Source organism: Phalacrocorax aristotelis, chromosome 3 (genome assembly GCF_949628215.1).
Source record: "Phalacrocorax aristotelis chromosome 3, bGulAri2.1, whole genome shotgun sequence".
Lineage (NCBI taxonomy): Eukaryota > Metazoa > Chordata > Aves > Suliformes > Phalacrocoracidae > Phalacrocorax > Phalacrocorax aristotelis.
The window spans coordinates 75,815,080-75,827,899 of NC_134278.1; the positions used below are offsets into that span (position 1 = coordinate 75,815,080).

The window sequence follows — 12,820 nt, forward strand, 5'->3', positions numbered from 1 at the left end:
TCTTATTTCTTATACCAACTGGTGCACTCTTCCATTTTAAGCCCCACTAACCTATGCTTGCTTCCTCATTACATTCTTGAAAAGTCTCTGCTCATAGATCACTGACCTTCACTTTAAAACCCCTTGCACACACGCGCCTTCCTAAATTTAATAGAGATTTTGTCTGAAAGAGAAAAGATTCAAACACACTATTTGGAGTGATCTGATCAAACAGTTTCCCTTCTTCCTTTTACTTGCAGGCTTTGTTTAGGCTACGTATTTATTCTTCCCTTTTCTTTTTGGGTACTGTGATTTTAAAAGATGATTCAGAGATTCACCACTGCATTGACATCCTCTGTAGGAATAAGAACATACTGTTATTATACAAATAGCATCCAATGGGGATAAGAAATTTAATCTTAATACATATGCCTCCTTAATTGTTCCCCAGAAGCTTTCTTTCAATGGAACATGGCTCTTAAAGCAACTTATTACCCTTTAAAGCTTTAGTCTTTTTTATTAGCAGTTCCATACACAAACTGGTGGTAATTTCACTTATTTATTTATATATGTGTGGTAAACTTAGATTACTTCCAGATACAGCAGTGTTTTGCAGTCATCAGGAGAACTGCATCTTTTATCTGGATTCTTTTAAAGTACATCATGCATATGATTACTCGTAAGAAATAAAGTGATGCAAAGACATTTTTGCAGAGTGCCTACAGCAGTGTAAAACCTTGTCTTCCCTTAGCCTCACCAACTTTTCTTCTACCCAAGATCCATGGAAGTTTATTTTACTGTGGGGACCAAGACCCATAATGCTGTAACACTATTTTTAAAATGAAATGGTGATCATAAGAACAGTGTGTGTTTAAATGGGGTAGCACATGGTATCTTTGTATACAGCTCCTGCTTTGAGGTAATGCTATGAGAATCTTTGCCCTGCACAGTAGCTAAACAACCATAAATGATCTTTCATGCATATGCAAATCTGTCCCTCTAAGCACCTTATTAATTATTTCAAAGATACTTGGAGGTCACCACTCATGGAAATTTCTATGCATGAAGCCTCATTAATACAAGACACCATACAGAGAGATGGGATAGATTTTTGTTGCCATTTAACAAGGGCAGAGTGAGTATAATCTGTAACGTTTACTTTTTTATTTTAATGACCAGTGAAATCTAGCCAGCTCCTATGTATAAGTCCTTTCTCTGAGCTTATACAGTGGGTTTGAAATGTGGGGCTGCTGCCACACTACTCTGAACAGCTAATCCTATCAATGCACCAGTCACCACGCTCAGAGCTGTGGTTGTCAACGCTGGCTGTTCTCAGCTGGAGCAGTGCTGCCTGGCACTAGATTAGCTGCTAAGCACTAAGGAATTAATGTTGTTCTTCAAAAAATCACAGCAATGACACATTTTGTGTTGGAACAAAGTGAAGCTATGGCATTATCAAGGTGATATATCATAGCTCATCAGCTAAGATGATAGCCGCCTTCTGAACACATATTATCTCCTGCTTAATTAGGCCACATAACAGAAATCAAAGAAAAAGCAAGGATATAACCACACAAAATACCTGAACACAATGACAAAATGCATCTTCTGGTATATCTGTGCCAGGAAGCAAGAAATTAAACCTACTTGAGAAGCGCTGTTTATCTGAAATCCCTAGATCCTTTCCAGCTCAAGTTATCATACACATGTGATAACACTGATCTCATCTGTCACAGTGACCCTTTGCTGTAGCAGCTGCTGTTTACTTTTATTCTGTGGTGTGCATGGTGCTTTCACCTCTAGATTGATCCAATAAAAGATATAAAAACTTGCTATGTTGGTACATTCCCTTGATAAAAATCGGGAACAGTGAATCAAATGTTAATGGAAACTGCAGGCTATGTTCATTATATTACCTCTATTTTTGAAAAACACTAGAATGAACAGAACTAATTGGAAGTGCAAACAATTTAAATAGGCTTAATTACAAAACCAAACCCTCCTGTACAGTTAGAACTGTACAGGAACGTATGGGCAATATGTGCACATATGCCTTGAAGTAATGGGCTAGGTTTTAAGTAAACCAATTCTTAAATAAAAATGGAAAAGTAAAATAATTTTTACAATGTCTGAACTCAGAACATTCGTATTTTCTGTCCAAGACACCATAAATACTACTTTAGCATTATCTGCGATGTTTAAAAATACATGGATTAATATTTTGATCTGCCTGTGCAACCTGGTCATGTACCGTAACATAAATCTCATTACAGTATATACAACTTTGTTTTGTATTCCTTTTAGAAGCAGGTTCAAATCAACCTATAACCTTTCAATAAAGCTCATATCTAATATAGTCATGCCCTGTTAGAGATAACATATATTAAACCAACATTGCCACTGTAAGAAAGAAAAGTCTTTTCTTGGCATGTCCTATGGTATTAATTTCTGTCAAGGGGAATTCATTTTAGGCTTCACTGAGGTAATTAGAGGGAGCTGTGTCAAACAGTGCTTTATCATCCTCACATGTAAATACAAACTGCAAACTGCAGTCGCAAAAATGAAGATTGTGAGCTGTAGATTGCAAAAATTTAATCTTATACCGTTCAGTAGGAGTGCCATGATAAGCGGAAAAGAAAATCATGTGATATTGTTCTGAATGTTTCCTATTTGAATTCATTGCCGATGAAAGCTGCTGGATCCATAGCTATGAAGGGGGCTAAAATCCTTTGTAGCTGAACAGTAAGAGAGAAGGGGTTGGCAACTCAGGCATTATTGTTCACAGGTGTGATGCAACTCAGCCTCATGACTTTCTCAGAGGACAAAAAGTAGTCAGCAGTTCCTAACTCAGATATAACTGAATTCTACAAACAACTATATTTCTTGCATACCAGAAGGGAGGTTCAGGTAGCTGCAGAAATGAACCAGTGAAGTTACAACAGCACTGATTACATTCTTCATCCTGCAAAACAGTCTGAAAGATAATGCTTACAAATGCTTTTATTGATACAGAACTGCTAACACAACAAAGAGAACTGACAGAGGTAGCAATCAATTTTAGGGTTAGATGGAATATTATTTAAAACTGCTGAATACTCAGAGATTGTGACTGAGAACCTCTCCAACACAAAACATGCCAGCACAGTATAATGTCAATACTTTGAGATAATCAGGCTGGCTCTGAGCAAGCAGGTGTGCCTAGACAGTACCACACACCACTGTGCAGAGATACTAGCACGGGTCCTGAAGTAGTATTTGCCCGGTCAGTCCTCAGCAGCCTACCAGAAGTGTCAAAGAGCCCGTCCCACATGCTATACTGACACAACTGTACTTCCTTCCCTTCAGCATCACAATTCGGCTCTAGCTCAAGAATCTCTGCACTGTACAGCAGTGCAGTGCACTGCAGCACGCATAAACTATGCACTCCACTGGCACAGGGCAGCACCTCCGCAGAAGTGTTTCCAAGAAACTTTCTTACTAACTGGAGAACAGAGAGAAAATGTACTGCAATTGTAACATTATTACTACTACTACTATTAGTACCACTTTGATCTATAGTATTTTGGAAACAATTTTCTGATTTGGGGAGTCCTGAAAATTTAATATCAGCATTTTAATTTTAGCATTTCAATATTTAGCAATTTTAATACTTCAGGTATAACACAGCTGAGGCTAGATTGGCAGCGATGGCTGCTTTCCCATTCCCACAGCTGAACCCTATCTCACTTGAAGAGTATAAGTACAGTCATCCTTTATGCAGCCTTTATGGTATGTCTTAGGCCAAGCCTATGACTTCCTCATCTCTGAAAGACTGAAATTGTATATCTGAGCTTTCCAGCTCTGTCTTCTTCCATTTTCTCCTCACCCCATCCCTATCCAGCTTCCACCACTCAATTCCCATAGTGTTCAACTTCAATACATAGAAGAGAGAAAAAGACTGGCTTGCTACTGCCAGCCAGGGGTAAAAAACTGCAAACTTTTTAGCCTCCTCTCTGAGAAAAAAAGACAAAAAATTTCTGAACTGAACAACTAGAGTTGCAACGTACATGGAAAAATCCTAATACAAGTTTTGTGCAGCATGACTAGCAATGGGTTTACAGACGGAAGAGGTGGAAGGACCATTAGTTTAACGTAACAGCCTGAACTGGAGGAAGCTCTGTGACAGTAGCCATGACTGCAAGGAGGCCCACAGGAGAGGAGAAAGATGAGTTGCCTGCTGTACCACTGGGATAACTGATTAACCTAAGGAGCTAACAGGAGAACAAGGAAGAGAACTGATAAATGAGGTGGGGGAAAGGATGTGTACATCTCAAGTAGCCGATTAATTTGTGTGGGAGCAGAAAATGGATGTTGGAACATTTGGAGAAGCAAGCAGGGAGGCTAAGAGTATGACTGACCACACAGTATTACAGTAATATCAAAGTCAAGGAAAGATCACTGGGTATAAAGTTTCTGTTAAGTTCCTCGTGACAAGTTTTCTTACACAATATTAAAAAGTGTTTTGAGCAGTATGACATCAGTGTGTAGATGCAGTAGCAGAGCAAACTGTTAGGGGGAAAGCAAAATGAGACCTGGCAAAACAGCACATAAACAGTAATTCTGTTGACATGTGAACTGATGACCATTGCCAGATTGCTCCTGAAGCAATTAAAAATAAAAATTTTGAATGGTTATTACTACGGTACTTTCAATATCCTCAAGGCATGTCCTCACATTAAGTAAATTGGCACTCTCCTAAGAAATGTTGTCAATTTTTCTATTTTTCTCCCATCTAGTGACTTGAAACTTATTTGTCAGCCGTTCAGGTAACCAGGCAAACCCACCTTCTATGCAGCTTCTATTATGCATTCTCATGATTCTCATACCACTGTGCAGCACTGGTAACAAACATATATGCAGATATGCAAATTTAGCTACAGGAAAAATAAGTCTTAATATATTTCTTCACAGCAAAATTTTTGAGCATTTTGCAGTCCATGTGCCAGTATAATTGAATCAATTCTCAAAACGCATCTTAGTTAAGTCAAACCTTGTTTCCCACTCAGGTAAAACAGAAAATCTACCATCTTCTCAGGATGATCTGCATTTCATTCAAATGAGGTGACAAATGTGTCAACAAGAAGGTTATCTGAAATTTCTGTTGCAGTCCTTTTTTCTATTAGTACTTGGAGACAGGCCAAGAAAGTTAACAATTTACTTAATTTAAAAGAAGAAATGTGGAGGTCAAGGTGTGGGTGGTTTTTTGTTGTTGTTTATTTTTTTTTTTAACCAGAGCATAATGCTGTCATCTGCTAGCACTTCATGATTATAAAATACTAATGTGAAGAAAGTATGCATGTGCTTTTAAAAGAAATGCCCTTTGGAATCCAGTTAATTCTCCAGTTCACATGCTCAGCAAGAACCACTTCAAAATGCAAATATTTTCTCCGTGAAACGAAACAACTCCTCTGAAGTCAGTGTAATTCCACAGGTATACTCAAATCTAATAGGTGATTAAAAAATCCTGCTCTGAAATAGAAATCACATAAGTTTTTAAAAAGGAACCAGCTATAACATACCTACGCAAGGGAGGGAATAGCCAAGCTCCGGGTCATGGATGAACTGACGGTCATTCAGCATAGTCACACAGTACAAATGGAAACAGTCTAGGCAAATGACATGGCGATGCACACACTGGAACACAAGCACAGGACTCCTGTTAAAACAAAGCAGTGAAAATCATGAGGAAGGACTGGGCCAAACTCCACAAAAAGCTTTGCTTCAAACTTCTAATTGTATAATAATTTTTCATTAATAGTAATACAAGATTATTATGTACATAAACTCAGAATTTAGCATGACATATTGCAGCAATTTTAAGAAGAGATGGTTCCTAACATGAATGAGACGCGAGGAAAAGGAAACAAGTTTTTACTGAAAGCTGAAACTTTACTGAAAACTGGAACCTAAATCAAGAAGAGTGCTTTAGTAACAGGAATCCTTTGCATAAGGTGAGGTAAGATCATACCTGGCAAAACATCAGATGGTGGGATGTAGGATTAAATAGAAATGTGACCAGCTAGGAAAGCTAAATAGGACTTTGTGGAGACCACTCTGTGTCTTCAGCCTCTCAAGGCATCCATTGAAACTCTACAAAGAGGGCATTCCCTTAGTAATAATGAGCAAAATAATTCAGCTTCCAGTCAGGGGTATGGGATTAAATTTGCGAACAAGACACCTACATGGAGACAACTAAATAGGGGTATCCCAAGCTTGACAGGATGCTGCTTGTGGAGATGCAGAGAGGAAACACTTGGAATAAGTGGGGACAAACAGTTTTACTCCTGAGCTGGCCTTAGAAACCCTTCAGCAGTGGCCACAGCATGGAGGACAGTGGCTCCCAAAGTCCTGCTCAGGACGAGTAGGCTGGAGATAAAGAAAACATGAGTATTACAGAAAATATTATATATACTTGAAATGTGTTTTCACTGCAGGAACACAGTGATAAATCTAAAGGGTTTGCTATAATGTAAGTTAAATTCCACAACCTCCCAATGGACATACCTTAACTGTCAATTCCAAAATAATGACTATGACCCCTTTGATAAAGTTAAGTGAGCTGTGTTATACAATACTGCTTGCTTATCTCTTCTCCTTGAGGACTATTACCAACCTCAGGTATCAAAACTGGAAAAATAAAGAGAAATGTGTAAAGCTGAAAAGGACAGTGAGAATCCCATTCAAATGCTGAACTACTTTACTCCTTTTATTTGTCTGTGGGCAAACACAGGTAGAAATGGGTGAAATGTTAAATTTTTATATATTATTATAATAATACTATATTATTACGTAATAGGAAAAAGCGAATTCTTTTAAAAAATAAAAGGAGGCATTCTCACATATCCACTGTACTCTAGGAGACAGGTATTAAAATACAACATCAAATACAGCAGGACTTGCAACAAAATCATTAGAGTTAGCAGTACTGCTATAGCTTCTATAAATCCTGCTAGACGATGCTTTGAAAACCCACTGGAACAGTAAATCACCAAGTCCTCAGTGTGGGAATACAACTGCAAAATGTAATCAATAATAATTTCACATACTGTATATAAACATTTAATCTTCAATGAAAATATGCTTTAGAGTTGCACATACTATAGAATTCATGGCAGTGTGTTGGTATCTCCAAAAACATAATCTCTGTGTTTTAAGGATTTTGTTGAATAAAGCAGCTTAAAAACTGAATTAAATAAACCTCCCCATTACTAATCCTTATTAGTTGCCCACTTGCTGTTTTGAATGTAACAAATAATAATTTTATAAAGAGACCTGTAAGGCAAAATGAGAAGCCCATCTGTATCGTTTTAGCTCTGGATTGTCCCAAAATCATTACAGAGAGCTGGAGGAGCAGTTATCTTGTCCCTATGGTGCAAAAGTCCCCATAGCTCACCAGTCAAATGTAACCTTAAAAAAACACCCCAAAGATTTCTTCCTGAAAAGCAGATATATTCAAATTTGTCTATAGCTTTAATGGACCCTCTTCTAGGCTTAATTGCTCATTTTTATTGCTTCAGTATCTGAGTATGGTTTTAGTTTCACAGGAAGCTCTCTGGATCTAAATTGACACCTCTCTGACCTTCATTTCAAAGACAAAATATATCTTATGTGTGAGGAGAAGAGATCCACATTAGAAAGCCATCAAAAGCTGAGAATCTTAAAAAACCCAGGCCAGAAATGAAAATGGCATTATTAACACTTCCACCTAAACTTGAATGAAACCAAGACTAACAGCACATCATTATGCAAATGAACTACTACAATCATTTACTAATGCAAATTATTTTGTGATAATCAATTTTGCTCCTTAATATATTACAACTGTTTGAAATCAGACTATATTCTAGAGAAGAGGCACCGTCATATACATACACATTTAAACTGCATCTTTAGCAATAACATTAATGTTAAAATGTGCTCTCTCCTAATGCTGTCAGACTCGCAAGCAATGCATGCAAACTAGATGTAAGTCTGGATTCTGACTGCGTCACAAAACACAAGCTTAGCTTTCACAGATATTACACTGTCCGCTAATTCTGCAGCCCACAGTATCTGTGTCATAAGGCCTTGAGAAACTCAATCTGTACGCAGTGCAGATTTATCCAAATTTATTTGGCATTGGAACAGTCACTGCATTCCAACATTTGCAGATTTTGTATCAAAAGAAAGCACTTCTAGTTTAAAAGAGATATAAAAGTTGTGCTCTTGAAATCAGTAAAGATGAAGATATAGAGATTATGTTCATAATGCCCAGGTGAAGCTAGCAAATACTCATTTAGGATAACCCCAAGGGTTATTAATAGAAGCCTTGCTTGAACCAAACACAATTTATTTTAGAAAGAAGTATTATGAAAGTAAAAAAAATTGCCATATAATGTAACAAGTGCTCAAGCTAATGTAACAGTCTAGTAATGTAAATCTGACGTATATTTTAGAAGGTATTTTGAAGGTTCCATTTACATAATGTGTTTGGCTGAATTAGAGGCTTCATGAGAATAATATATAAGAAAAATGTTTCTCGCAGCAAGGGATAAATTGGTCCTTTTTGTTCGCCAATTAGGAATGTAACCACTTTTAAAAGCTGAAAATCCAACATTACAATGCATCACAGAAAATTTCCATAACAAGACACTCGCTCCTGTGCTCTGATTCCTTTTCATTAGAATTTTATCAGCATGCATTTACTTAAATGAAAAAGAAAGGAGAACCTAAATGTTTCTGCTTCATGTTATTACTCTCGGATAACTGTGTGGCACAACAACAGCATGGTTAGAAGCACTATCTGGTCTGTATACTCATTCTTCCTTCTCTTAACTGAGAAGCAGCAAGACACAGATAATTCTGAGATAGACTACAACAGTATACTGGCTAAATAAAGATACAAAGACTTGATCTTGTTTAGGTAAGAAGCCCGCTGGGAAATAAATTGTTCGAGTATATCCCAAAATCTCATGACAGTTATTAATGTTCTGATAATGACTCCAATGGCTATGAATGTGAGCGACTACTTAGCATAAGGAATTATTTGCAGACATAACAGTGGATTAACTGATATATCCTTCAATGCCTAGTGAAGAAAAATGTGGGGCAATTTGTCCCTTGCTTGGTCTGTATCCTTCATATTTTAAGAGAAGCTTGACTAAGTAAAGGTTAAACAGCACACCACATGTATCAGTCCATAATCTTTTAGAAAATGTGAATAGCCACTGCCTGAAGCACTTTGGAGCAAGGAATATATCTAAGCCTGTAGAAATCTGTGAAAAACTTGTTGGACAAATCTGTGAAACCCCCTCGAGGTCATTTCTAGGTGACAGTTGGATTTTTCTCACCTCAATCTCAAAATCTTTACCAAATACTAATAAAAAACCTTAGCAGATGTCTATAAGGCTGCCTTGCTGGGATTACAGTCAGTGAAGCAAAAACAGCCATTTGGGATTCATTTTTGTGCAGTAACTAAATCTGAATGCACACAGCTATATCACAGCCTTTAACCCCACCTATGAGTGCTGTATTTATCATAACACACTTCTGCATTTCTAATACATTTTTCCATGTTGGCAATCTTCCTGTACTTCAAAAAGCTTTCTATATAAGTAATCAAATAATTTCATTTATAAATGGATCTCTAAGCCATTCCAAAATGAATCTTTGTTAACTTACAGGTTAGATCGATAAGCACCAAGAAAAGATGAATCACTGAATAAAATGTGTGAAGAAAAAAAGAAATTATGGAAAATAGAAACTTTGGTGACATAGACACTACAGGCACTCTCCTACTTTATAAACAGTCAAAGTAATTAAACAGAAATACTGTCCTTGAGCAGCACTCAATCAGTTTTGGCTCTACTTTTGTAGCAGGACAAAATTACAATGCCTAAGTAAGCCAAATTATTCATCCATCACATGGATTCCTCATAGAACTGTATGTAGGAAGAGTATAGTCTTCTAATTCATGCAAAGCTGGTGCCACATCTGGTTTTCCTGTCTATCGCATACATTCCAGTCTTATTCAGAACTATTGAAAGAATTGCCTGTTTATGATGCTTTAAGTGCATAGTTTTCGTACCATGAAAATAATTCCAAGTACTTCCAGTTAGAGTAGATTATTAAATTCCATTAGAAAGATGCTACTATTTATGTAAAACATAAAACCAGAAAATATAGAAAAATCACCACGGTGATTTCTGTTTTAGAACTGAGGCAATTTGGAGGAAAGTACAGCAAGAAATCCTGCCTTTTAATGAGCAATATGCTACTACAGACAAACAGAAACAGTGACCTAGCAATTGCCGATAACCTGTAAGTAACAATTCAGGCCCCCAAATATTTAGCCAAGGGTAGGCATTTGAAATGTGTATCAAGACCTTACAAGAGAAGAGAAACAATAATAAAGTACTAAGAAAGAAATCTCATTGATATGACTTTGCAGTCAAGAACCCATCTTTCATGGACTTTTAGGAACACACGTTCATACCTGCTTTCCCCTTCCTAAGGGATGAAAATAAATCTTTACACACAATGTGACAATTAAAAAAACCGATATATATTAACACAGTATTCTCAGAAAATGGACATACTAAATCCACTAAAACAACCAAAAAAACTTGGTTTTGTGTCTTTGATCACTTGCCACATAACACATCAAAGGTCATAAAAGTGAAGGTTATGAACAGCATGAGATATCGCTGTGCGAGCCCAGATTTTCTGGCTGTGCTTCTGTATAAAAATGTATTGTGACCCACAGCTGTTAACTTAAAGGGGCATTGGCAAGTGAAATCTGACCTACTTTCTCCTCTATTATGCTACATGTTTTCTTCTAAAATGTGCTTTCATGTTTCTTATTTCTATTGCAAAGCAGCACCAAGAGGCCAGAACCCAGGCACAGTCTGACAGTAATAAACCAGAATATAAGAAGGAAGAACAGGCATGCTTAAAATTAGCACACATGATGGCAAGTGCTCCTTTCGGCAGTGCTCCTGTTAAAACTGTTAAGTTCTTTTTCATGATGTGGAAGTGACACACATTATTGCCTGTAAAATCTGTGATTGCTGTGGCAGCCAACAGCATCTGCCTCCCGAGGACACAGGCAAGGCTATTCTATGTTACATGTACTGGTACATTCGTATGAGTACCCAGCATTAAATATGTGGTATGCTTGCCTGCTCAGACATGCCTTGTCTAAGCTCCGTGTTCAGACACAATAACCACCCTTGGCACTAACAGCTGAATCTTATGATATCACGGAATGGACAGTGATTAGGCTGGAGAATAAACTTTTCCTGTAATCTATCAGACTAGCTGTCTACAGTGCTTCTCTGTACAGCAAATAACTGATAAATCAGTCATGCTTTGAAAGGAGATCAGTAGAAGCTGCTCCTTTTCCTTCATCTGTGCTTTTAAAAACTCATTAGTGCTCCACTGGAGAGAAAAAGAAAAGACCTTGGTAACGGAGGCAAAAGATAACAAACGCGAACAAAGAAAGCAGTTCATAAACTGCCCTAACCCAAGCCCTGATGCCGGTTGACAGTGGGAATATGAGAACAACCAATGGGACAGTATAAGTGTGCAGTGTCTTTGCTTTTCACAGAGCATGGAGGACTTTGCATGGATGTGGTTCTTCAGAGTCCAGGGACCCTTGGATATTGATCTGCTCTTTTCCTCCCAGCAATCCCCTGGGAGCTCAAGGACTGCCCTGGCATCAGGCTTGCTATGATTTTTAACATGTTTGCAACTGCACTCAGTAGCACACCAGAATTAAGACCATAATCATCATTAGGAACACAGTAGGAATGGCAGAGCAGTCTCCTTAAAAGTTAACTCAGAACATTTATAGCTGCTGAGCACCAGCTTACTGTGAACCTATTCCTCCATGCTGGCTCTTTTGCATGCAATGACCTCCTAGACCCTATGTCACTTGTAGCCTCAGCTTCTGCTACTGAAGGGTGGCAGATGCTTCTTTCACCCTCTCCTGGATTTAAGCGGGCTCACAGCAGACTCTCCTCTCCCCCAAGGCAGCACCTAGCCTTCAGCAGCACAGGCAAAACTGCACATCGCAGGCTGTGCACACCAGCGGCATGCTCCATTTTGCCCAAAGAGCCTCCCTTTCACAGACTCCTAACTTTCTGATTAGAGATACTTGACTGTGACAGACTAGAAATGTACAGTCAGAAATCAGCCTGGGTTAGTTTTCAGCAAAAAAAAAAAAATCAGTGAGGTAACCAATTAAGTTGGGAGAATGATAGGATACCGTGATAAGAGGAGGAAGGGCTTACAATAAGCACTGTACGATAAGCACCATGTGATCCTTCAGTAATTAAAGATTAATACATAAAAAAAATACAAATGCCTTTGTACCCTACTGGCCTCTTATTGCCCTGACTGGTTGCTGAGGATCCAATTGATTTCTTCCAAGGATTTAAACCTTATTTAGTCTAACTCCCTATCTCTGTACTGGTAAAATTAACTTTGTCAGCAAATATTCTTAAGCCACCAGAATGCAACTGCCTATGATGTTAAATTGTTAGAATGGGTCCTGGCATGGTTTTAGGCTTGCCAAATAGCAAACCCCAAACAGTTCCTAGGCATAGTCCAGGGGTTACCATGTGCTGTGTCCAACGGGCGACAGCAATGTGCATGTGGCCACCCTGCTTTAGAAATTAAGAGAGTTTAATAGTAGAGATTTATGGTGGAAAAGCTTTATTCTGGGACCCTCCCCTTAATACCAAAGCTTACGAGTTTTTCTGTTTTCTTATTTTTGGACTCACACCTCCATTCCCAAAACCAAACCTTTTAAGATATCCTG

At 38.0% G+C, this 12,820-nt stretch overlaps 1 protein-coding gene across 2 annotated transcripts in view; it reads right to left on the bottom strand.

The window, feature by feature from the left end:
• The window catches only part of PRKN (parkin RBR E3 ubiquitin protein ligase), a 783,437-nt gene that overhangs the window by 289,026 nt on the left and 481,591 nt on the right, over positions 1–12,820 (bottom strand). For both annotated transcript variants that reach the window (XM_075088053.1, XM_075088052.1), the window contains exon 7: positions 5,538–5,674. In XM_075088053.1, the coding sequence (XP_074944154.1) occupies positions 5,538–5,674 (137 nt within the window). The remainder of the gene's footprint in view (positions 1–5,537; positions 5,675–12,820) is intronic.